At 39.5% G+C, this 25,885-nt stretch overlaps 1 protein-coding gene across 5 annotated transcripts; it reads left to right on the top strand.

Annotated features, from left to right (window-relative positions):
* The first annotated feature begins 326 nt into the window (after positions 1 to 326).
* Positions 327 to 25,347, top strand: LOC131900986 (vomeronasal type-2 receptor 116-like). 5 transcript variants are annotated; one of them, XM_059252294.1, is made up of 7 exons: positions 327 to 532; positions 14,815 to 15,094; positions 15,471 to 16,277; positions 17,128 to 17,352; positions 18,513 to 18,629; positions 22,146 to 22,155; positions 24,443 to 25,347. In XM_059252294.1, the coding sequence occupies exons 1-7, from the start codon at positions 327 to 329 to the stop codon at positions 25,345 to 25,347; spliced, it is 2,550 nt and encodes an 849-aa protein (XP_059108277.1). The 5 variants fall into 5 exon arrangements, with proteins under 5 accessions (XP_059108277.1, XP_059108275.1, XP_059108278.1 ...); XM_059252292.1 differs by lacking the exon at positions 22,146 to 22,155 and having other exon boundaries at positions 17,128 to 17,348; positions 18,503 to 18,636; XM_059252295.1 differs by lacking the exon at positions 22,146 to 22,155 and having other exon boundaries at positions 18,513 to 18,636.
* The last annotated feature ends 538 nt before the right edge of the window (positions 25,348 to 25,885 follow it).

Below are 25,885 nucleotides of genomic sequence, written 5' to 3'. Positions count from 1 at the left end.
CATCAGGATAGTGTCCCTGGAGCATTGACACTCTGGGCATGAATGACATCATGGCACCTGTGGCTACAGACTGTGATTCCCACAACATGTTTTCCTACCAGTGTTGATGGAAAGGTGGCAGGCCTCAGGTGCAGATCCTTAGGCCAGAAATTTCCAGATGCTTCCATGAATCATGACACAGATGGGCATATGGGAACTGTTATCTACACACATGCTCCCCATGTGGCTAGAGAAAGAAAACAGGCACTTAGACTTAAAGGCATGTGTGATGTTGTTCTGTAGGAGAAAAGGGTTTCACTTCTGCTCAGTCTTAGATCCCGGGAGCCATGAGGAAGCTGTGTGCTCTCCTGATATCCCTCTTGCTCCTGAAGTTTTCTCTCATCTTGTACAGTTGGACAGAAACGAGCTGCTTTTGGAGACTAAAGCATGAAGAAGAGGATTATGGAGGTTTGAGGAATGACTGTGAGTTTTTACTTTACCTGTCTCCAGAACCGCCCGAGGAAGATTTGTATAATAATATGATGGATTTTATGTAAGTCATTCACTTCTTCAATTCCAGCATCAATGTCATAAGTTACAAGTTTGTGTAAGAAAACTCAGGGAGTTCTGTTCTGTGGTTCCCTCTGTCATGCTTGAACCACAGAAAATTTTCTCCTTTATTGATCACTATTTTGGTATTTTCTCATGCATTTTATTGTACTGCAGTTTTCTTACATTAGATTCCAATTCACTAATCTGGAAGGTGAGAGAGACGAGTTTCTCTTTCTTGTCTCCTCATGGTTCTCCTGATTGTGAAAGCTGTCATGGCCCAGGGTCTCAGAATAGGACATGAAACCACAAATACAAACCACTGGCATGAGTTCTGTGTTTAGAGGCTGTGTTACAGTGTCTCATCAAGTGTGTGCCAAGGATTCCTCCATCACTAATTGTAACCAAACCATTCATAAAGAGGCTTCTTAATTTTGGTCTCTAACCAGAGTGCAGATGTTCACCCATAGAAATAGAAGTGTGTGACTAGTATATAAGATGGCAGGTCAAGTATTACATAGATATGTGTGAGTAGACATAGACATTACTTTAAAAATCATCTCTAAGCCGGGCGGTGGTGGCGCACGCCTTTAATCCCAGCACTCGGGAGGCAGAGCCAGGCGGATCTCTGTGAGTTCGAGGCCAGCCTGGTCTCCAAAGTGAGTTCCAGGAAAGGTGCAAAGCTACGCAGAGAAACCCTGTCTCGAAAAACAAAAACAAAACAAAACAAAACAAAAAATCATCTCTATACCAGTCCCTGATGTTCTCCAGCTGAAAATGACAATGGATAAAATAAAACCATGAGCTGTCAGATTCTATACGAACCCAGTTTTATTTTGCTTCACTTGTGCCCAGTCACAGATTTGGGGCATGATTAATATCAGATAGGTGATCGATATTCCTTAGAGTTAATTAGTAAATGCAACATGAAGAGAATTATTGGAGAACTAAAATATTCTTACTAGAAAAGGAGATGAAATTTATCAATGAGGTTTTCAGATCCTATGTGTTAGATGTTGAAACTGGTAGATGCAGAGCAGAGATAACAGGGACATAGTATTGAAATTCCTCATCTTTGCTGCTGTATAATGTGCCTGGGCCTTTTTGATCCATGTACTGAGGTTCTTTGTGCTTTCTCATGGGAATTTTAAAGAATGTATTGCAATTGTTAGCCCTACTGTCCTGGGCACACTTTCATTTTGATGGTTGCTTCCCATTATTGTTTTTCAGTTTCAGGTCAGCAGGGTTGGCATTTCTGTCACCTCCTCTTTGATATTCTACCTCGTAATGAAAATTTTCATTAATGATACTTTAATAAAGTTATTTGCATGGCTGATCTTTTATTGCAAAATGTATTGAACCAAACTTAAACACACATCATATAGCTTTTAGGGTCTTTCACATAATTTTTACATATAAATAGCATGTAACAATAAACATAGAAAACCTTTCTATCTCTACCAATAAAAACAACACATTTGATGAACTCTTAATTATCATAGGTACTTATTGTATTCAGCATAACTTAAGATGAGGCACACTCATATCAAGGAGGACAAGGCAAACTAGTAAAAGGAAAATGGTCCCAAGCGGGCAACAGAGTCAGACATACCCTGACTCCCACTGTTCAACGTCCCACAAAAACTGAAAGCTAAACAATCATAACATATGCAGAGGACCTAGCACAGAGCCTGCAGACTCTGATTGTCACATCAGTCTCTGTGAGCCTGTAGGAGCCCTTCTTTGTTGATTCTATGAACTGTGTTCTCCTGGGGTCCTTGACCACTCTGGGCCTCCATCCTTCCTCTCCTTCTTTTGCAGGGTTCCCTAACTCTGCCTGTTTTTCATTACGAGGTAGAATATCAAAGAGGAGGTGACAGGTGTGGGTCTCTGCACCTTATCCCATTAGGTGCTCAAGGTAGTCTTTCTGATGATGTTCAGACTACACTGTTCTATGGATATAGTAGAGTAACATTAGAAATCATTTCATTCACTTCTGTCTTTCCTTCCTTCCCTCCTTCCTTTCTTTTTCTTCTTTTGTTCTTCCTTTCCATATTTTTCTTTCTTCCTGTCAGTCATGTTTGGTTTTACTCTACATTTCTGAGCCATCCAACTTGCAGTTGTCTTTCTCTACTTTCTCCTTTCCTCCATGTGTCCCACACCTGATCCCACTGTTAACATCTCCACCCATTCCCAGTCCAAGTGCAAAAATCTATTCAATTTCAGCCCTCTGTTGATTTTCTGTCATCAACTTCTCTTCTGTGGGCTTGCCTGTTTTTTTTTTTTTTTTTTGAGCTGTCAGATGTGCTGTGAAGTACTTAGTGTGGTATCTAATTGTTTTTATACACACCCTTAGTGCTGGCATCACTTCATGGTTTCTCATAAGTTTTGGTATATTGTGTATTCATTTTCCCTGAACTACAGAAAGTCTTTAATTTCTTTCTTTAGGTCTGTCTTGATCCAGTAGTCATTTAATATAGTGCTTCTTCCACATGAATTGTCATCTTTTGGTTGTTGTTGAAATATACTTTTATTCCATGAGGGTCAGATAACAGGGTGTTATTTCAATGTTCTTATATTTGTTGAGACTAGCTTTGTGTCCAAGTATGTGATCACTTTTGGAAAAATTTCCGTGACATGCTAAGAAGATGATATATATGTTTTTCTTTTTGGGTGAAATATTTTAAGTTTCTCTTTCATAGCCTTCAGAGTATCTTCACATGCCAAAGATACTAGAATGTATGTGCAAAGGTTGTATGGAGGCAGCAGCTTAACCTCTGCATAGTCAATGCATTGTATGGATGTCATCTTCAGCAATGAGGCCTTGCTATCCATTTGCAGTAATATATTATTATCTTGCAAAGAGTTGGTTTTGCTTGGGTTTTCCATGGTACCCCATTGACCAAGAACAAAATTGTATGTAATCCAGTTCTAGTCCTGGAAGCATTATTTGGTGAGTGGGGTTGCCAGTTGGAACGCCATCTCCCTCATGATTAGGAGACATCATTAGGATCTCTTTCACATATTTAAGGAAATTTTCACTGCACTGGATTTCCTTGTCACTCCTTAAATTCCCCTAAATGCTACATGTCTCTGCCCACACTCCCTCCCTCAACTATTTTGCCTCCAGTTTGTAGTGGTTTTTGCTTGTTTTGGGCGATATGGCCCAAAGTAAGAAGTGCTTCTTGCCACTGTATGTGACCTCTTAAAAGGAGAGAAAAGAGTGATCATGAAGTTCTTCTCTGTTTTACCCATTTATTTTATCTTTTATCCTCCTTTTAAGAGGTCACATACAAGGTCAAGCAGCACTGGCTTCTTTGGGCTCCATAGTCCCAGGTTATGGGCAAAGCAAATAACCTTATATTTCCTCCTTTTTTGTCTCAATAAGAAGGTTCTAAACCTAATGCAAACTATATGCAGTAAGAATGATTATCAAATGTTATGCAGGAAATACAAAGAGTAAATCACATAAAGAAAAATGGAACTACAACTGACAAAAAAATACATCAAACAAGAAACACATGCTACATGTCTGGATCATAGGTAAATGGCCAATTGTCAAGATGATTCCAATAGCTGCCCTAGCCTTAATATACTAAGTTTAGTATCTAAGATGTTCTTAGCTAAGATATGAGGGGACTATAACTGTAACTATCTAATCTTCAATCCCATCAAAGATCTAAGAAGAAAGATATTAGTACCTGAGAAAATACAAATTGCAAGCAAACAATTACCGAAAGAATTTGAGAATAGACAGAGACAGCTGACAATATGGAAAGTCACCTAAAAATTGGGAGCATCATTGTGGCATTCATTCTGACTACAGTCTGAGAATATTTTACCGAAAATTTTTAGAAGCAGGAATTTTGGAAAACCATCTTATTGTGTCTTGGCAAGTTTCAGAAGTCTCGTTTCCTTGTGTCCCACTCATCCAAAAAGGTCAGTATGCATACTGTCAGCAGTTTAGGCAAGGGCAGTCTTTGCCCAGCAGGCCATTTTGTGCCAGGAAGAAGACAAACTTATAGAAGGAGTGTCTTAGAACCCCAACATTGTCTCGGGAGTAGATCAGTGCTGCCAGGAACTATTGTGCCTCTCATAAACAGAATTATAAATTATCAAAACTATTAAATGCCATAGTCTCTAGGTCTATGAAATATTTGAAGACTACTGTTGCTAGAGTTTTCCTGCCTGGCCCACAGTCAGGACAAATCTCTCTCACCCGCCAGTCCCACAGCCACTCAGACCCAACCAAGTAAACACAGAGACTTATATCGCTTACAAACTGTATGGCCATGGCAGGCTTCTTGCTAACTGTTCTTATATCTTAAATTAATCCATTTCTATAAATCTATACCGTGCCACTCGGCTCATGGCTTACCAGCATTTTCCCATGCGGTTTGTCATGGTGGCGGCTGGCAGTGTCTCTCCCACCCAGCTTTCTGTTCTCTCAATACTCCTCTCTGTTAGTCCCGCCTATACTTCCTGCCTGACCACTGGCCAATCAGTGATTTATTTATTGACCAATCAGCAACACATTTGACATACAGACCATCCCACAGCACTTCCCCTTTTCTTTTCTTATAAAGGAAGGTTTTAACCTTTATACATCTCCAAAGTCAGCTTGGTATATTTGGGAATTTGGGCATAGCTTCTCTTACTACTTCCTGCTGGAGGGGGGCACTGTATCTTATGGGGACACAAAGAATATTTTAGGATTATGGAGTAGTCCATGAGGATGTATCATCTGAGCCAGTTGCCTTGAAACAGTTCTGGATGTTGGATCATCTGGGCCATGGTGTCATCCGAGACCTTTCAGGTGGTCTTGGCTGGTCAAACCTGATGTATCCTAATCTGGAACAAATCCATAGCCTCTGGCTTTCTGTGGAAACAAAAGCAGAGCCTCCTTTCCAAAGCAACATATCCTTACATCCAAATTTTGAAGTCAAGGTACCTTTAAAATACCCATATTGGTTTAACTCAACAACTTTTACGATCAAATGTTTTTCTTCAGTTATGAATATAAAAGAGAACATAATCCAGATTCTCTGTGTGGTAGCCATCTTTACGTAGCTTATTTTCTTATATTAGCTTGAGCCTATTGCTTTAAACTGCAGCCTTCTAAGCCTCAAAAGGCACTGGTGCTGTGGCTGCTGGCTCCGCCCACTTCAGCTTCCCAACATGGCGGTGGTACGTTTTCTGCCAGCTCTGGGAGCCATCAACTCTCAGAAATAGTGGGTCTATGCTTCATTCAAAGCAGCACGTAGCCCAGAAACCTCTTTTTTTGGTTTTGTACTAGCAAAGGCTAAATCTACCACACAGCTTAATGTGCCACTTGCACAGGCCTCATTCCCGCCATACTGCAGGTCGAGCGCACATGCCAGGAACCCGCCATAGTAGCTCAAACATGCAGGCTGCCACTAACTTGAGAGAAACAACTAGGAACTGTTTTTGGCTCTGTTTTAAAATTTTTTTCCCTCAGGTTTTAGGTGGAAACTCTTGCCAACACGTTGGACACCATTTGTCGCTAGAGTTTTCCTGCCTGGCCCACAGTCAGGACAAATCTCTCTCACCCGCCAATCCCACAGCCACTCAGACCCAACCAAGTAAACACAGAGACTTATATTGCTTACAAACTGTATGGCCATACCAGGCTTCTTGCTAACTGTTCTTATATCTTAAATTAATCCATTTCTATAAATTTATACCTTGCCACTTGGCTCATGGCTTACCGGCATCTTCCCATGTGGCTTGTCATGGTGGCGGCTGGCAGTGTCTCTCCCACGCAGCTTCCTGTTCTCTCAATTCTCCTCTCTGTTAGTCCCACCTATACTTCCTGCCTGGCCACTGGCCAATCAGTGATTTATTTATTGACCAATCAGCAACACATTTGACATACAGACCATCCCACAGCAGACTACCTATCCATCTGACCTGATTTCCTGTAAATCTGGAAAGCTTACCTAACTTAACTATTGATATGACAAGCATGGGTGACTATTAATCTGTAAGTCTTACCTTCCTAAATAACTTAAGGACTCAGGTTTCACATAATCCATATAAATAATCTGTAAAGAGATATAGCATATATGGACAATGACCTCAAAATTGTGACAATACACAAAATATCTTAAATAGAGTTAGAAATGTACTTTTGTGACTTCTTTATACATGCTCTTTTACTTACCTGATTTTGGATCAGCTAATATATATATTGTGGAAATTGTGCACAAATTATTTCCAACATTTTTTACATGAAATATTGCCCAGGGTAAGGCAATTTAACCTACCCTGGGGGAATAACTTTAACCGATATCTCTTAATTGTCTGAGAATTACTATAAGTAGGTAATGTGAAGGCAGATATTTCCCTGTGCTTTTCTTGTAGAGATAGTGTTAAAAAACAGTCTTTTTTTTTTTTTTTTTTTTTTTTTTTTTTTTAGATTTATTTATTTATTATGTATACAGCATGTATAACTGCAGGCCAGAAGAGGGCGCCAGATCTCATTACAGATGGTTGTGAGCCACCATGTGGGTGCTGGGAATTGAACTCAGGACCTCTGGAAGAGCAGCCAGTGCTCTTAGCCTCTGAGCCATCTCTCCAGCCCTAAAAAACAGTCTTTTAAGTCAGTAACTATAATAGGTCATCTTTTAGGTAACAGAGAAAGCAAAGGTGTTCCAGGCTGTACAGATCCTGTTGACTGAATGACATTATTGATGGTTCTCAGATCCATCAGCATTCTCCATTGAACAGATTTCTTTTTAATCACAAATACAGGAGAATTTGAATGGCTGGTGGATTCTTCAATATGCTGAGCATTTAACTGCTCCTGAACAAGCTGTTCTAAGGCTTGTAGTTTGTCCTTTGTCATAGGGCATGGTCCAACCCAGACAGGTTTACCAGCTAGCTATTTCAAAAGCAGTGCCAATGATACCTCTGAGAGGTATATTGTTTAATGGTGGTTGTGCTCTGTTTGTGTACAGCCTGAATGGTTGGAGGCTATATTTATCATATATCATAATATTATTCCAAGAAACATAAATTGGTCTATATTCCACTTCTGAGATTGGAGAAATGTTATTCTAGGTATTTCATTGCTGAAACAGATCTCTACCACAAAGATTAACTGCTACATTAGTCACATACAGCTTCAGCCTTCCCCATTGTCATTCTGGCCCTATGCATTCAACATATCTTGTGCTTTGTTTTACCCGAGATGAGGTTCCAATCCCTAGAAACTGGACATCTGCCTCTTGAAGAGGACAATCCGTATGCCACGATTTTGGTGTAGTTATAGTGAGATCTGCAACTGTGTCCTCAAAGCCTTCTAGAATAATGTGATCAATTCATACTCAAAGCTTTTGTCTTTGTTCTTTTATGGAGGTCTTCCAAAATATTTGTTTTATCATGTTTTTTTGCAGTTTTTGATCAGAGCTGTTCTATCATCCAGTGCATTACTGTGCTTTACAATAGGTACTGGATTATTTTATTGTCCTGTGGAGGAATTTTCTCCACAATGACTGGAAATGACTGGACCATATTCAATCTGGGGGCCTGGAGGAGGCCCTCTGAGGTGTTTTCCAATGGTAAAGGATTGCCATGTGTATCTCTTGTCGATCTGCATTCATTGGTCCAGTGTCAGCCTTTGCCACATCTTCTGCATAATCCAGGAGGTTGAGGTCTCCTGTTTGGGTTATTTCTATAAGAAGCATTGCTTCTAGGAGCACCCTGAGAGTAATTTTTTCTCATGACCAGGTGTACCACAGTTAAAATACTTTAATGCTTTCTTCCACATTTTCACTCTCCCATTCCCAGTCAACCCATAATTTGTATTCTATTTCTCCACCCCCATTGCAATCTACGTGCTCTCCGTCATGTCTTCTATACCTCATCTCTATGAGTCTACAGTCTGTAGCTGTGTTATCATGTATTAAGCAAATAATATCCACATATAAGTGAGTATGGTCCATATATATGTTTTGGGTCTTCATTATCCTACCTAGAGTAATTTTTTTCTAGTTCATCCCATTAGTCTCCCAATTTCATGGTGTCATTTTTTAACTGCTGAGTAATACTTCATTTTAGAAATGTACAATACATTTTCTTTATCAATTTTTACATTTAGAGACATGTATGTTGTTTACACTTTCTGGCAAAAAAGAACAGAGCAGCAATGGATATGGTTGAGAAAATGTCCTTTTGATAGGATGAAGCATCCTTTAGGTATATTCATAAGAGTAGCATATCTGGATCTTGAGATAGAATAATTCTCATCTTCATGAAAAATAACTATGCTGATTTCCATATTGGCTGTATAAGTGTCCACTCCCATCCACAATGGAGGAGTGTTCCACTTGCTTTGCATCCTCATGAGGGTAAACTATCATTTGTTTTACTGATCTTCAATATTCTGACAGATATAATATGTAACCTCAGTGAAGTTTTGATTTACATTTTCCTGATGACTAAGGATATTGAACATTTCTTTAAAACTTCTGGGACATGTGATATTCCTCTTTGGAGAATTCTCCATAGGAAAAGTGTCTGGCTAAAGAAACCCACCCTGAATCTGGATCCCAGAACTAGGGAAAGATGGATCAGATCAGGACAGAAAGAAACACAGTTTGGCTCAGTCAGATCAGAGCCATCTCTGCCCCTGGCTAACTGAGTTGTGAAACCAACCAATCACATAGCAGGACAGTAGAACCCTGGGCCCCAAGTCAACCCCTCATTGACTCCAAAATAGCCTGTGTAAACTGCCCTGCCTGGTCAGTTAGGAAAAAAGTCTGTTCTCTCCACCCTGGTAGAGGAAGCTACTCTTCTGGATTCTTCCTTGCCGAATAAATCTCTTTCTCCAAAGAGTTTTGGGTGTAAAGATCTTCATTCACTGTCATAGAGATCACTGGCATAGAGATATTCCCCAGTGGACAAAACAATGGAGAGCTGAAAGAGTAGGCCCTCTCAAATTGTACCAACTTGGATCCTGAGACCCCGGATGGAAACCAGCTCCAATGAAGTCAACCTTTGGGTCATCGATTACTGTCCTTTCTCCTCACCATCTGTCATATCTTTTAACATATAACAGGCTTTAAGTATTACCTCCCTCTCAAGTTCTCTCCCTTCAGGTGGCTTTGGTGGAGAACACAACAATGACTTTTCAACCTTGTCCACCTCTTAACATCTCAAACCTTCTCTCCCAACCAGTCCTGGAATACTTGCCATCACACTCATGCATAGAGACTCTAAAAGAGTTACTACACTATCTGATACATACTCAGGAAATAGCACTACCTCTAGTTACTTATACATGGTATACAGATGGCAGCACCTTTATAAACAAAGAGTACGTGGAGTAGGATATCCAATTATCTCAGATACCATAGTGGTCAAAACACCATATCTTCCAGCCCATACCACAAATCAGTAGGCTGAATTGATAGTTCTAACCATGTATGTCAATTATCAAAGAGACAACCCCCAAAACTATATACAGACCACCAGCCTGCTCCTTGTCTCAGAATAATGAGACCTCATCAACCTGTCAAGGATCATGCCCCACCCTATCAGGCCGCGCCCTACCTCTTCTCCTAATTCTTCCCAATCACACATATTGCTATTAAACTCTACATTTGGAGATTTAAGGTTTAGGAGACATATGCCTAGCTGTTAAACTGCTGGAAACATAATGCATATGCAGGAAACAACTCTGCCTGTAATAACAAATGGAGAATCTTTTACTTTCTGATTAAGGACCCATGGCATTCTAATTAAAAAATGGGAGTTATTGGAAAACTTTACTGTAGCATCTATCAAATTTGCCCACCAGATATGCTCAAATTATAGAGGGCACACATTCCACTCTCTCAGTCCCTAGGAATGGACAGAGTAGAAGTGGTACAAGATCCTCAAAGGCTCTTACATCCTCAATGTCACCCTCTTTTTTTTTTTTTTTGATCGCACCTCCTTGTCACATCATCTCTTGTTTCAGACCCTAACTACCACATATCAGCTATTTTTTTTGTTTGTTTGTTTTTTTGAGACAAGGTTTCTCCGTGTAGCTTTGCGCCTTTCCTGGAACTCACTTGGTAGCCCAGGCTGGCCTTGAACTCACAGCGATCCTCCTGGCTCTGCCTCCCAATTAAAGGATTAAAGGCGTGCGCCACCACCGCCCGGCTCACATATCAGCTATTGAATGATGCTCAGGCTGACAATTTTGGAGAATGCTGGTTATGTGTCCTTCCAGGGTCAAATGCTCATCCATCATTTGTGGGCTCACCCATTGTCCTATTAGATTCTCCCACCTTACCATTTATTAATTACTCCAAGCCAAATTTCACCATTACCCCTTATGTCTCTCACATTCTCTTTGGCATTACAGACTGCTTTAACTCCTCAGGAGTACACTTCATGGGTACTCTGGATTGGTCAGAATGCAATAATACCATTACCCTTGGTACTAACACCCAGCCCCTATGTCCAAACATTCACAATGCCTCTATTCTCTGTGGTATTCTGGTTTATCACTGTTTATCTGCTAGGTGGTCTGGGACTTGTGCCCGGGTATTCCTGTTTCCTAAATCAGGGGTGGTACCTGGTGAAGAACCCTTGCCAATTCCCATCACTAAGTTCATAGCAGCAAGGCATGACAAACGAGTCATCCAAATAATACCCTTCCTAGCAGTCCTGGGCATAATTGCATGTATAGCCACTGGAATAGCAGAACTGATTACTTCTCTAGCTACTTACAATCATATTTTCTCACAATTCATCCAAGATTTCCAACAAGTAGCTCAGACCATCCTTACTCTTCAGGAACAAATAGACTCACTGGCCACTGTAGTATTAAAATCAGAGAGGATTGGGTTTCTTAACAGCAGAAAGAAGTGGTCTTTGTCTGTTTCTTGGGGAAGAATGTTGCTTTTATATCAATCAATCAGGGTTAGTGAAAGATAACTCCAAATTCATCTTCAACTCAGAAATAGCTTGATGCCCCTAGACAGTAGAGCACTAATAGTCAGATATGGAAATGGATGCTACCTTTCTTATCCCATCTTTTCTTCACTTTCCTGGTCCTATTATTTGCACCCTCCCTCATAAACTTCTTGGCTAGATTTATTCAACAACAGATCCAAAATATTTGGGACCAAACTCTGAACATGCTAATATTACGGGATTACCAGCCACTGTCAACAAAGCCAGACATCTGCAGAAACTGGTTACATCTTGAAGAGGAAGATCAAGATTGTACCAAGAACCTTGATGCCACAATTCAGCAGGAAGCAGTCTAATGATAACTTTGCCCCCTTTCCAACCTCCAAATGCTTATTTCCCTTTTCAATCCCCAGCTGCTTATTACCCTTTCCAACCCCCAGCTGCTTATTTATTACTAAGGAAAACAAGGGGGAATGTAGAGAAAAGAGGGTGGCTAAAGAAACAACCCTGACCATGAGCCCAGAACTAGGGAAAGGTGGATCAGATCAGAGAAGAAAGAAACACAGTTTGGCTCAATTTAGATCACAGCCATCTCTGCCCCTGGCCAACTGAGTTGTGAAACCAACCAATCAGAGAGCAAGACAGTAGAACCTTGGGCCCCAAGTCAACCCCTCATTGACTGCACCACCAAGACTTCCTATGTAAACCACCCTGCCTGGTCAGTTAGAAAAAAAATGGCTGTTCTCTCCACCCTGGTAGAGGCAGCCAATCCTGGACACCTCCTTCCCAAATAAATCTCTTTCTCAAAAGAGATTTGGGTGTGAAGATATTCATTCACTGGCATAGAGAAGATCCTTGCTGAGACGTCCCTCAGTGGACAAACAAGGGAGAGCTGAAAGAGCAGAGCAAGGAGGAACTGAACAGAAGATCTTTGCTGAGATGTCTCTCAGTGGACACAGAAAGAGTGAGCTGAAAAATAACACTTTTCTCTGGAGCTGGAGGAGATTGCTACATTTATGCAACGGTTTCCCCTTTTGCAGTGTGAAGTAAAAGAAGCATCATCTTAGGCTAGAGAAGCAGAGCTCTGCTAGGAAGCCCCCTTAAGTGGATGCAGAGCAAAGCTCAGCTGTAGCATCTCTCCAAGAGAGGAGGAAGATTGCTATATTGTGCTGGGAGATCATCCCCCTTCACACCATTTATACTGTGACTTTCCCAAATAGTCAGGATACCCTTGCCTGCTGAAACAGTTCCAGGCATGATTTTCTCGAGAAGTCAGAAAAATTGTCCCTTCCAGGGTTTGGCTGCTTCTTTGAAGTTCCAGCAATCAGAGCTCTGCACAACAGCTCCAGGTGTCCAGGAAACCTTCAGGGCAGATCTGGTGTTCTCAGCAACTCCAGGTGTCCAGGATACCTCACCATCCAGGGCTGAACTGTCTCCTTGAAGTTCAGCCATCAGAGCTATTCTGAGCATCTCCAGGTGTTGCCTGACTCCCCAGGTAGTCAGGACACCTTTACCAGAGTTTCAATACTCATGTTTTGCTGCTAAAATCTGGGACTAAACCCAGAGTTGTTGCAACCAATTTACTTACATTCTCTGTTTAGATTTGTCCCTCATTTTTAATTGGATAATTTAGTTTGTTGATGTCTAGTTCAGTTCATTATATGCTTTGGAAATCAACTCATTATATATTTGGAAATCGGTTTTTTATATTTTGTCTGATGTGGGGGTTGTTGAAGACCTTTTCCTATTTTGTAGGTTGCCATTTGGCCTTATTGGTGGTTCTCTTTGCCTTACAAAAGCTGTTCAATTTCATGAGGTACCATTTATTAATTTTCAATCTTAGAGCTTGCACTATTGGTATTGTGTTCAAGAACATGTCACCTGGCCATGCGCTCAAGGCTCTTTGCAACTTTCTTTTCTATCAGGTTCAGTGTAAGTTGTTTCATATTGAGTTCTTTCATCTTTATGGACTTGAGTTTTGTGCATGGTGACAGATATGGATCTATTTGCATTCATCTACATGTTGACACACTGTTATGTCAGCACCACTTTTTTGAGATGCTTTCTATTTTCCTTTGTATAATTTTGGTTTCCTTTTCAAAAACCAGGTGTCCATCAGTTTTTGGTTTAATATCTGGACCTTCCACTTAATCCCATTGGAGAAACTCTCTGTTTTTATCCTAATACCCTGTATTACCTGTGGTTTTTATTGTTATAGCTTTGTCGTGGAGCTTGAAATCAGAGACGATGTTAACTATGGGGTCATTTTATTGTAGAGAATTGTTTATCTATCCTGTTTTTTTTGTTTTCCCAATTGATATTGAGTATTGTTTTTTTCAATATCTGTAAAGAATTGTATTGGAATGTGATGGGGATTGCTTTGAATCTATATATGGATTTTGGTAAGATTGACATTTTAACTATGTTAACTCTACCAATTCCTGAGCATGGGAGATCTTTCCATCTTCTGATATTTCTTTCTCTTTCTTCAAATGCTTGAAGATTTTTTCATACAGGACTTTCATTTGCTTGGTTAGAGTTATACCCATATTTTTTTTTAATTTGTGGCTATTGTCAATGGGGTTGTTTTGCTGATTGTTTTTTCAGCCCATTGATCATTCATATATAAGAGGACATGTGATGTTTTTGAGTTAATCTTGTATTTATGCACAACACTGAATGTGATTATCAGCTGTAGCAGTTCCCTGATAGGATTTTAGGGTCATTTATGTATACTATAATAACCTCTGCAAATATTAATAGTTTGACTTCTTCCTTTTGTATTTGTATACACTTGATCTCTTTTAATTCCTAGTTACAGCATGAGCTTGGGAAGAACAGGAGACATCTACATTGGTTTGAAGACCAGGATCTATTGTGTGATTTTTTTGATATACTCAATATGGTCAAGACACTTTTACACATGAATGAAAATTTTAATGAATAAAATCTGCTCAACTTTAATCCTTCTTTAGTAATCCTTTAACAAATTAAGGATAAAGTGCCATTCTGTAGATATATGGTTCATGTAATTGTTTTTTTCATGTTTCTCTAGAGAATGACAATCACAAAACAAATGTAGAGCAAACTGAATGTCTAGGCCTGTAGATGGCATTCAGGGATCACAAAAGCCCCTTATGTATTTTTACAAAGAGAAAACTGTTATCTCAGAATGATCTATTTAGATGAGTTCTGGAAATGCTTCCACCTTTAAAGATCACTTTTTCCATACCCTGACATGAAGAAATCCAGAATTAATATACAAATTTAGAGGGGGCATAAAAAAAGGTTTATTTCATTGGCTTTGAACATTTCATATTTGTAATATCCTCTATGATGCTCTTGTGTCATTTTTAGAGTACCAACAGAGAAATTTGAGTTTTTTCTGGCACTGATTTTTGCTACTGAAGAGATCAACAGGAACCCTTATCTTTTACCCAACATGTCTTTGCTATTTTCCATCCTTGTTGGCCTGTGTTCTAATACAACGGAAGTAATTGATATAATATATTCACCACAAGCAAATTTTTCAATAATTCCTAATTATGAGTGTGGAAATTCTATATGTGATGTATCACTTATAGGACCATCGTGGAGTACCTCTATAAAAATGACAACCATTATCACATCTCCCAAGGTGAGACAGAATGGAACAAATTAGAGATAGCAGCTTGTCTATGCCAATCCCAAGCTTCTACAGAGAATGAATGGGCAACATAAGTTGGTGTGTGCCAATCTATATCTTCTAAAGGATTAAGAAATCACTTTTTGGTATGTCACCAACATTTCTTTGTATTACAAAAATAAATGAATTGGTGGGGTGCAGAAATGCAAAACTTTTGTTGAACATTCAGACTTGTCATAAATATTCTAGAATTCAACTCAACTTTGACAGGTTTATTTAGCTGTCTTCTGTAGGAGGTCTGGAAGGTGAGTAATACAACTCATATCTATGAATGAAGTTTCTGCCTATTATATTCCTCACATTGCTTTCTTTGTTTTTTATCCTTCAGATTTTCTTTGGACCATTTCATCCTCTCCTGAGTGATAATGTCCTATTTCCCTATGTCTACCAGATAGCACACAACGATACATGTTTGCCCAAGGCCATGGTCTCTTTGATGCTTTATTTTACATGGACCTGGGTAGGGCTGGTTGTCTCAGATGATGACCAGGGGATTCAGTTTCTCTCAGACTTAAGAGAAGAGATGCAAAGAAATGGAGTCTGCTTAGCTTTTGTGAATGTGATCCCAGATAACATGCAATTGTACACAGCAAGGGCTGGAATATATGACAAACAAATCATGGCATCATCAGCAAAGGTTGTTATTATTTATGGTGAAATGAACTCTACCCTAGAAGTTAGATTCAGAAGGTGGGGCTATTTAGGTGTACAGAGAATCTGGGTCACCACCTCACATTGGGATGTCACCAAAAGTAAGAGAGATTTCAGCCTTGATCCCTTCCAAGGGACTGTTACTTTTGCACAGCACTGTGGTAAAGTTTCCAAATTTAGGCATTTTATGCAAATAGTGAACATTTCCAAATATCCAGTAGACATTTCTCAGATGAGAACAAAGTGGAATTATTTTAACTGTTCAGTCTCTGAGACCAACTTTAGCTCAATGAATTATTATTTATTCAACACTACAGTTGAGTGGTTATCACAACACAAATTTGACATGGTCATGAGTGCAGAAGGTTACAATTTATACAATGCTGTATACGCTGTTGCCCACACCTACCATAAAATTGTTTATCAACTAGTAGATTCTCAGCCTATAGCTGAACTCAGAGGAATATTCCGTGACTGTCATCAGGTAAATTATCTTACTTTCCATCATTCTTAAGTCATTATATTTCTAAATGGCCCCACAAGTGTTCATATGAACTTGTCATGGACTGTTCTATCAATACAAAGATTTATCAAATCTCCCTAATATGAATATTTTATGTCAACAAATCAACTTCACAAGATTAACACTCAATGGATGACAACTATTTGTATGTGAAGTAGTTATTTTTGTGAGAATGTATCTCAACATTTTAACAAATGTGTTTAATATTGGAAATAGTCACTGAAAATGTTATCATAAAATCCTTAAGTGACAATTAAAAAAGAATTTCTTTCTAGAGACACAAAATATGTATTAATAAATGTCATAAATAATTATTTATATGAAGTATCAATGTTGACAAATAATAAGGACTGCTTGGTGTTAATAATGTTACTTTTATCTCTTATATTTATAATGTATTTGCCTGATATGCATTCCCTCTATTCCTTTCAAAAACTTCCAGTCCTCTCACTGCTTAGTTACACAACTTGTCTCTTTTTAAAAATAATTTTTGCTACACACACATACTCAAATTAACCCATACACACTTAAGTAAAATCATCCCTTTGGACAGTTTCCATGCAAATAACAAATGTTCAGATCTCTTTCACTATGTTATTATTTGATAACATTTCTTCTATTTGCACCATGAATAATGCATATGAAGTGTAACAAAATGTAATTATACATGAGATATCTTATGTTAACTAGATAGGATATTATCAATATTCTTGTCTTTTCTGGAACACATTGAAAATTACGGGTCATTCACAATGTCACTTTGGCTTACTGGATAAGCATAGATAATCATTTAATGATGTATCTCACTTAGATGGCTTCTTTGCTGAAGAAAAGGGTATTTACTAACCCTATTGGAGAGCTGGTGGACATGAATCTGAAAGGAAAACTGTGTGCAGACTATGACATATACAACATTTGGAATTTCCCACAAGGCTTTGGATTAAAGGTGAAACTAGGAGGTTATTCCTCCTATTTCCCACAGAGCCAAAAACTGCACATTTCTGAAGACTTGGAGCAGATCATGGGAGCAACACTGGTGTGTACACAATCATTTTCATTCCTTGCAGAACATCTGTGCTACAAAAATGTGTGGGATCAGAGTGATGGCTTGGTGGTTAACAACAGTCTCTGCTCTTGGGAAGGGCCCAAGGTCAGTTCACACAGCTCTGTTTTTGATGATTCGCAACTTCCAAAATGTCCAGGTATGGTGATACAATCCTTTGGGGATCCATAGACACCAAGAGTTGTATTTCAATTCATCTCATACCACAGAAACAGATATACAAAATAAAAACACAATATGTAGATCATTAAAATTTTATAACTAGATAGAAACCATTAAATTTTGTGATTCTGTGTCAACATCTTTATAGCTTAATCAAGGATAGCATGCAATTGTTTCCAGAAACATATTTCTAAATCCCAAAATTTCATTTAACATAAAATTTTAAGCCGGTGAGAGACTCCTACCACATGCCCAGTTGTAGCTAGAGTTTTCCTGCCTGGCCCACAGTCAGGACAAATCTCTCTCACCTGCCAGTCCCACAGCCGCTCAAACCCGACCAAGTAAACACAGAGACTTATATTGGTTGCAAACTGTATGGCAGTGGCAGGCTTCTTGCTAACTGTTCTTACAGCTTAGATTAATCCATTTCTATAAATTTATACCTTGCCACATGGCTTGTGGCTTACAGGCATCTTCACATGCTGTTTCTCATCGTGGTGGCTGCCAGTGTCTCTCTGACTCAGCCTTCCACTTCCCAGCTTTATTCTCCTCCTTGCCCCGCCTATACTTCCTGCCTAGCCAATGGCCAATCAGTGTTTTATTGATTAATCAGCAACACATTTGCCATACATCCCAAAGCACCCAGTTTTTTTTCATTCTGTGACTCTATATAATCCCACTCTGTCTTCTCCCCCACCCAATTCATCATCCTTGATTTTGATTTTAAACCCTTCGGGAGCAATGCATGCCTCCTAAGCATGCCTTTTGGATCATTTTGATCAGGGAAGACACAATTTCTAATCTCTACAATCAAACTTGATACAAACAATGTGACTCAATGTAATAAATATTGTAGGTCCTTCAACTTCATTGCAGGTATATAGAAAATGCTCAGATACCTGAATATGATATTTAATGTGTGATAATAGAAGAATATTTGAAACCTGTGTCTGTTACTTTGTTCGTTTCAGCTTCCGACTTCTACATGCAGTGTGACATGCACTCCTGGATTCAGGAAATTTTATCAAGAACACGCAGCAGACTGCTGCTTTGACTGTGCCTGGTGCCCAGAGCATGAGGTTTCCAATGTGACTGGTATGTGTTTGTTTGCAGAAGACATTGCTGAAATGGAATATCTTCTCCTTTCAAAAATAGAAAAGTCCTTGAAGGAAACTGAAGACATGAAATATGTGATTTTAATAGAATTATTTCTCTGATATTAACCATAATAAGTACTCTGGGAAGAAATTGAACTGTCTTCCTTAAATAACACATCTTGCTCACACAATGAAGGTTACACAATCTATATTTTCAAAATAAAATCTTTTTTTCAATAAAAATTTTGCAGTCATTTTACACACCAATCAGAGATCCCTCTCTTCCCTCCTTCAGCCTCCCCCCCCCAACTTAACTTCATTCCACACAACAAGAAGGGAAGGCCTCCCACGGGTAAGCACATCCAGTAGAGGCAAGTCCAAGCCCTTCCCCTGGCTCAAGGCTTCACGAGGTGTCCTATTATAGTTAGTGAGCTCCAAAATGGCCTCTCATGTATCAGATGGATTCTGTCCTTCCTCCAGGGGGCCTCAAAGCAGATCAAGCTACACAACTGTGTCATGATGCAGAGAGCATAGTCCAATCCCATGCAGGCTCCACAGCCATTGATCTCACTTTCATGAGTTTCCAGAAGTTTGGTTTGGACATCCCTGCATGTTTTCCCATCATGGTCTTGATGTCACTGCTCATAGAATCCCTATTATCTCTCTTTGACTGGATTCCTGGAGTACTGCCTGGTGTTTGGCTGTGGATCTCTGTATAGGCTTCCATCAGTTACTGGATGAAGACTCTATGATAACAGATTACTAGAGCAGACCAGTTCAAGCACCCTCACCACTATTTCTAGTTGTCTAAGATGGGGTCATCTTTGTGGATTCCTGGCAACTTCCCTTGTACCCACTTTCTCTCTATCCCCATGACATTTCCCTCTATCATGGTATCTCTTTCATTGAATTCTCTCTCCATCACTTTTCCAGCTTGACTATCCCATTCTCTTATTTCTCATCCCCCATACCCTATCCTTTATTGCCACACCTCACCCCCAGTTCACTCATGGAAATCTCAACTATTCCCCTTTCCTAGGGTGATCCATGCATCCCTCTTTGGGTCTTCCTTGTTAGTTAGCTTCTCTGGAGCTGTGGTATACAGTCTGGTTATCATTTCCTTTACATCTAGTATCCACTTATGAGTGAGAACATACCATGTTTGTCCTGAGTCTGGGTGACCTCACTCAGGATGAGTCTTCAACAGTTTCCTTCACATGATTAATATTTTTCATGGTTTTCTTAGGTTTCTTTAAGGGAATTATTGATTTTTTCACATTTTTTGTTTGTGTTTTCCTCAAATTTTAAGGGAATTTTTTATTTGCTCTTTAAAGGCCTCTAGTATCTTCATGAATTATCTTTAAGGTTACTTTCTTCTGCTTCTGCTACATTGTGATGTTCAGGTCTTGCTGTTGTAGAACAGCTATGTTCTGGTGATGCCATATTGCTCTTTATGTTGTTATATGTATTTTTGCACTCATGTCTGCCCTTCTCTTCCTCCAACAGGTGTAAGTGGTGCCTGTGTCTAAGTGAGCTGCTATGGTCCACTCTGTGTCTGTCTTAAACTTAGCTCTTGGTCTAATTGGAGCTGACAGATTATGTATCTCAGGGAGCTGCTCTTGGTCCAATCCAAGCTAGATGATTCTGTGAATCGGAGAGCCACTCCTGGTTTTATCAGTGCTCTTTGTCCAGTCAGAGCTGACAGATTCTGTGTCTCAGGAGGCCACTCTTGGTCCAATGAGAGATGGCACTTTGGTTTCTGTGTCTCAGGAAGTTACTTGGGTCACAGGCAGATGGGTATTGGGGTAGGGTGGGGGTCTTGTAAATTGCAGGGTCTAATGGGCGGTTTTGGGCTGGGCATGGAGGAGCTTTCTCTGCTGGACTGCAACTGAGGCAGAGGTGGGTAAGGGTTCCCAGGACTGGCTGTGTCCAAGGGCCTAGATCCTAGAGGCGGGACTCACTGGTTGGGAGAAGAGTCCCTCACTCCAAAAAATGTTTAATGAAAACCAGAAATATTTTGTAATTTATTCTACAAGAATTCTTTGAACACAGTATTGCTACCCATATGTCTAATCTTCCTTCACCATTTGTATGAATTGAATTTAAAACAGAATCAGCCAGTCCACATTATTGTCCACCTGGCACACAGCTTATTACTGATGAGGACCAGAGAGAGTTTCAGACTCTTGTATTTAATGAAATATATTTAAGACCTTGAGAAATAGCTTACAGAGCAAAGCAATTACTGTGGAATGATTGGGATAAGTATTCAGTTCCCAAGAATACATCCCAAGATGTGATAGTATTCTTCAGCAATCACATCCTACCAAGAGATAAGAAAAGTTTTCAGAATAGCCATAATCTTGCATCTCATCCAGGTTGGAAAGTGCAGTTGGGAACAAAAAGAGACTTGCTAAAAGAGAGGAAACTGAAGAAAAACACCTGATGACTGTCTTCTGAACTGCAAATACATGCACAGATGCATGTGTGCTTACACTAACATGCAAAAAATCACTCAAAAAATCACATGTGCACATTTATGCATACCATGTAAACATAAGCATATATTTAATTTAAATCTTTTTTAGTTTAAAATTAATTATGTCCCTTTCATTTCTCTTTTTATTACCAGCATTAGCCTCACTTGAAACACAGTGACATGTCTACTCAATTCTCAAGTCAATAGCAAAAAGACAAGGAAGGTAGATTAAATCCAAATATACTATATGTATGGATGAATTTTAAATACAATGTTAAAAATATCTAAATTTTTATGTTGTAACATATTCAAAATTCATGAGTTGTTTGGATTTTTTTCTAATACATAGATGAATAGTGGCAAGAATCAAAGTAAATGTGAAATTGTAGATATCCACATAACAGACATCATTGGAATAAAACACAGTAGAAAAAGTACATGTCCTTTTGTCCAAATATTTATATTAAACGTTGATGTATGAACTTAAAACTACGGGCATTTTGGTGCATGAGAGTACAGCTTTCTTTAATGGAAATATTTATTTATGCAAACAGTGTGTACCTGAGAGAATTGTCAATCATTGACTCTGTATGAAGATACAGACCAACGGCACAAGCAAAATGCACATACAAAGCATTGTATCCCCTGCCTTTGTAATCTGGGCATACTGTCTTAGTCAGTGTTCTATTACTATGAAGAGGCACCATGAGCATGAACATTATTTTTTGAGGAAAGCATTTAATTGTGGCTCACTGACACTATCAGAGGTTCAGTCTATTGTTGTAATTACAAGGACCCCGGCCGCACACAGGTAGATATGGTTCTGGAGAAGTGGCTGAGTGTTCTCTTTCCAGATTCTCAGGCAGAAGGAAGAGAGAGACACTGGGGCTACTTGTGTTTACTCAGAAACCAAAGCCCATCGTCAATGACACACTTCCTCCAAAAATATCACAGGTACTCCCACAAGAATAAATCACTTAATCCTTTTCAATCATGCCTCTCCCTGGAGAACAAGCATAATAATCTAGGAGCCTGTGGGTGTCATTCTCACTCAAAATCCTATATAATGGTCTCTAGTCCCCCTAGGCTCATAGGCACATCATAATTTAAAATGCATTTTGTCCAAAGTCAAAAGTCCAGCAGGACAAACTCCAAATTCTGCAGCTCCGTGTCTATTTTACAGCACTCTTCAGATCTCCAATACCTTTCTGTTTTGTTGATTGTACCAAACTACTCTCTCTTGGGCTGGTTCATCACCCTGTCTGCAAGTATCTTGGCAGGTGCCTCATGACTCTGCCATGTCCAACATCTTGGGATCTCCAATGAAATCTGTGCTTCACCTTCCCTGCTTCTCTCAAAGGTACCTTTTGGCCTCCATGTAGGGGCACCTTGGACAAATACCTGTCCTAGTGACCTTACTTAGCTATGGATGGAGGTTCCACACCTGCCTTCTTCTATCCTTTGCTCAAAGCCAGAACCATGTGACCAAATCTTGCAATGTTTTCTGCTTATTAGGATGTTCAAATACAGTTTTACCTGATCTTTATTTTCAATGATTTCTTTCACCAAAACCTAATGTATTTCATTTCACAAGTTGGAAGCTTAGCTCAGTGCCTTCTTACCTTGATGTTGTCATTTCCTTTATTCCATTTTGCAACAGGCTTTCCTTGAAATATTTTATCTCTTTAAGCTCTGGAATTACCTGCATTACACTTCCTGGGGCTCCTTTTCTTCTCAAACCATTTCTTTAGTATTTTTCCATGCTCACCTTGCTCCTTTTCACTATGGATTTGATTAACAGTGACATTTAATAACCACATAAGAAAGTGAATGTTCCTCAAGTTTTCCTGGTCTTGCCTGGCCCATGGTCAGGACAAATGTCTATCACTTGCCAGTCCCACAGCCAAGTAAACACATAGAGACTTATATAACTTATAAACTGTTTGGCTGTGGCAAGCTCCTTGTTATCCAGTTCTTATAACTTCAATTAACCCATTTCTTTTAGTCTATTTGTTGCCAGATGTTCTATGGCTTTACCTGTTGCCTTTACATGTTGCTTCCTGGATGGCAGGATGGCATCTCCTGACTCAGCCTTCCACTTCCCACAATTCTCTTCTCTGCTTGGCCCACCTATCCTATACTTTCTGCCTTGCTACTGGCCAATCAGTGTTTTATTTATCAATCAATCAGAGCAACACATTCACAGCATCCCCAGCAAGACAACACTAGACTGTCTTAAAATTTCCTCAATTTTCCTAATTCAAAACTCTTCAGTTTGGTCTCAGATATATTTTTGGACCAGAACAAATAGGAACCACACTCTTAGTCAAAATATTAAAGGAACAGTCTCTGAGCCATTTTACTAATTTTTATGCCTATGAAGCTACTTGAGTTTCAGAGGTTCTTACTGTTCAAATATCCCTCAGGACTGCTTTCCATGATCCCAATAGCATGGCCCATGAAGCCTTAATTAAAATATTCAACTACTTTCCTAATACCTAGTTCCAAAGACCACATTTTGGCAACTAGAAACATGTCTGGGCCTGTCACAGTAATATTTCACTCCTCCCTATTATTTTTGTCTTCGTGTGTGTTATATTACAGTGAAGAAACACCATAACCATGACAAGACTTACAAAAAAAGCATTTAATTGGGGCTTGCTTACAGTTTTAATCCATTGTCATAATGACAGGGAATATGTCAGAAGAGAGAGAGACACAGTTCTGGAGAAGATGAGTGTTCTACATACAGATCCTCAGGAACATGAAGAGAGAGGCACTGAGGTATGCTTGAGCTTTTGAAAAAATGAAAGCCCATCTTCAGTGACACACTTCTCCAAACAAGGTCAAACCTACTACAATAAGAACACATATTTTAATCTTTTCAAATAGGTCCATTTCCTAGTGACTGAGCAATCACATCTCTGAGCATATAGAAGCCTCTCTCACTTTATCCACCACACATTCACAGTACAAAGATCTGTAGATAATAAGTATAATGTTTAAGAATTTAACCAATCTGAGCTGTTTTTATTACCACTTATAAGCCCTAAGAAAATAAGTATTTTTCTTATTTTAAAAACTTGCATAAATATGGAAGTTGATAAATGGGAATAAGAAGCTACTCTGTTCCCTTTATGGTAAAGGTGGTGATTTCCATCACCAAGGATGGATTGCTACAGAGCAGCCTGACCTCGCTGCTCCCTATAGCAACAAGGAAAAAATTATCAATGAAGACAAAAACAGTTATTGAGTTATCCTCTGATTAATACAGACACTAAAAGATTAAGACTATAATGATAGAATTTTTAATTTCCTTCTGCAGATATGGAACAGTGTGTTCACTGTCCAGAGGATCAGTATTCCAACCCAGAGCACACACGCTGCCTGCAAAGACATGTCTCCTTTCTAGATTATGAAGACCCATTGGGGATGACTCTGGCCTGCATGTCCCTGTGCTTCTCTGCCCTCACGGCTCTTGTTCTTGCTGCTTTTGTGAAGTATAATAACACTCCCATAGTGAAGGCCAATAACTGCATTCTCAGCTACATCCTACTGATCTCCATCACAATCTGTTTCCTCTGTTCATTGCTCTTCATTGGGCATCCCCACATAGTCACCTGCATCCTTCAGCAGACCACATTTGGAGTCTTTTTCACAGTGGCTGTGTCTACGGTCTTGGCCAAGACTATGACGGTTGTCTTGGCCTTCAAGCTCACGACTCCAGGAAAAAGAATGAGAAGGATACTAGCATCAGGGGCACCTAAATTTGTCATTCCCATCTGTACCTTGATCCAACTCATTCTCTGTGGAATCTGGCTGGTCACAGCCCCTCCCTTTATTGATACAGATACGCACTCTGAGCATGGACAGATTATCATTGTGTGCAGCAAAGGCTCAGCTATTGCATTCCATTTTGTCTTGGGATACTTGGGCTCCTTGGCTCTGGGGAGCTTCACTGTGGCTTTCATGGCCCGAAATCTTCCTGACAGATTCAATGAAGCTAAATTCCTGACCTTCAGCATGCTGGTGTTCTGCAGTGTGTGGGTCACCTTCCTCCCTGTCTACCACAGCACCAAGGGGAAGGTCATGGTGGCTGTGGAGGTCCTCTCCATCTTGGCCTCCAGTGCAGGGTTGTTAGGGTGCATCTTTTTCCCAATATGTTACGTTATTTTCATGAGACCAGATTTAAATTCTCTTCAAAAGTTCAGGGATAAATCACTTTACTGACATATTCCTAGTTTTAAGATTTTTAGATGACACTTAAAATATCTCTGTTCCATTTCCTTGGAGTGACTCCCTCTTGAATTTTCAGCTTTCATCATTTTCCCATCCAGGTTATCAAGTTTCATACTGTCATCCTTATTGAACACATTTGTTGGTAATGTGGGTGAGACTTTACTATATACATTCTACTCTTTATAGTACACATATTCTCACAGTAATCTCCCTCATCTTAAGGCTCTCAAGATCTTTCCTTCCTTCTTCAATGTTCCCTGGGCCTTAGGTTGGGAGGGTTTTGTAGAAGGATTGATTGCTTTATTCTAAATGTATATGTTGAATGGGAGGAATCATTCATAAATAAACCCTGTTAGTCTTTATTCCCAGCTATTTTTCTATGTGGTATCCTGAAGAGTACTTTCTAGCAACTTGCATGCTAGTCAGTAGGGGAAGGGCTTCTACTTGGGCACCAGGTAGACTTTTCCTTATTTGATGACAGAAGTAAGTGTTGTCCCCTGGAATATCACCTCAGCAGCTGGTACTATAC

Source organism: Peromyscus eremicus, unplaced genomic scaffold (genome assembly GCF_949786415.1).
Source record: "Peromyscus eremicus unplaced genomic scaffold, PerEre_H2_v1 PerEre#2#chrX_unloc_1, whole genome shotgun sequence".
Classification (NCBI taxonomy): Eukaryota; Metazoa; Chordata; class Mammalia; order Rodentia; family Cricetidae; genus Peromyscus; species Peromyscus eremicus.
Note: the sequence above shows the minus strand (reverse complement) of the source record. Positions and strands in the feature narration are given on the sequence as shown.

Coding starts and splice junctions, on each gene's coding strand:
- LOC131900986 (XM_059252292.1), top strand. CDS start 327: ATGAGGAAGCTGTGTGCTCTCCTGATATCCCTCTTGCTCCTGAAGTTT. Junction 16,278..17,127: donor TATTCCGTGACTGTCATCAG/GTAAATTATCTT, acceptor TATCTCACTTAG/ATGGCTTCTTTGCTGAAGAA. Junction 18,637..24,442: donor TGAGGTTTCCAATGTGACTG/GTATGTGTTTGT, acceptor TTCCTTCTGCAG/ATATGGAACAGTGTGTTCAC.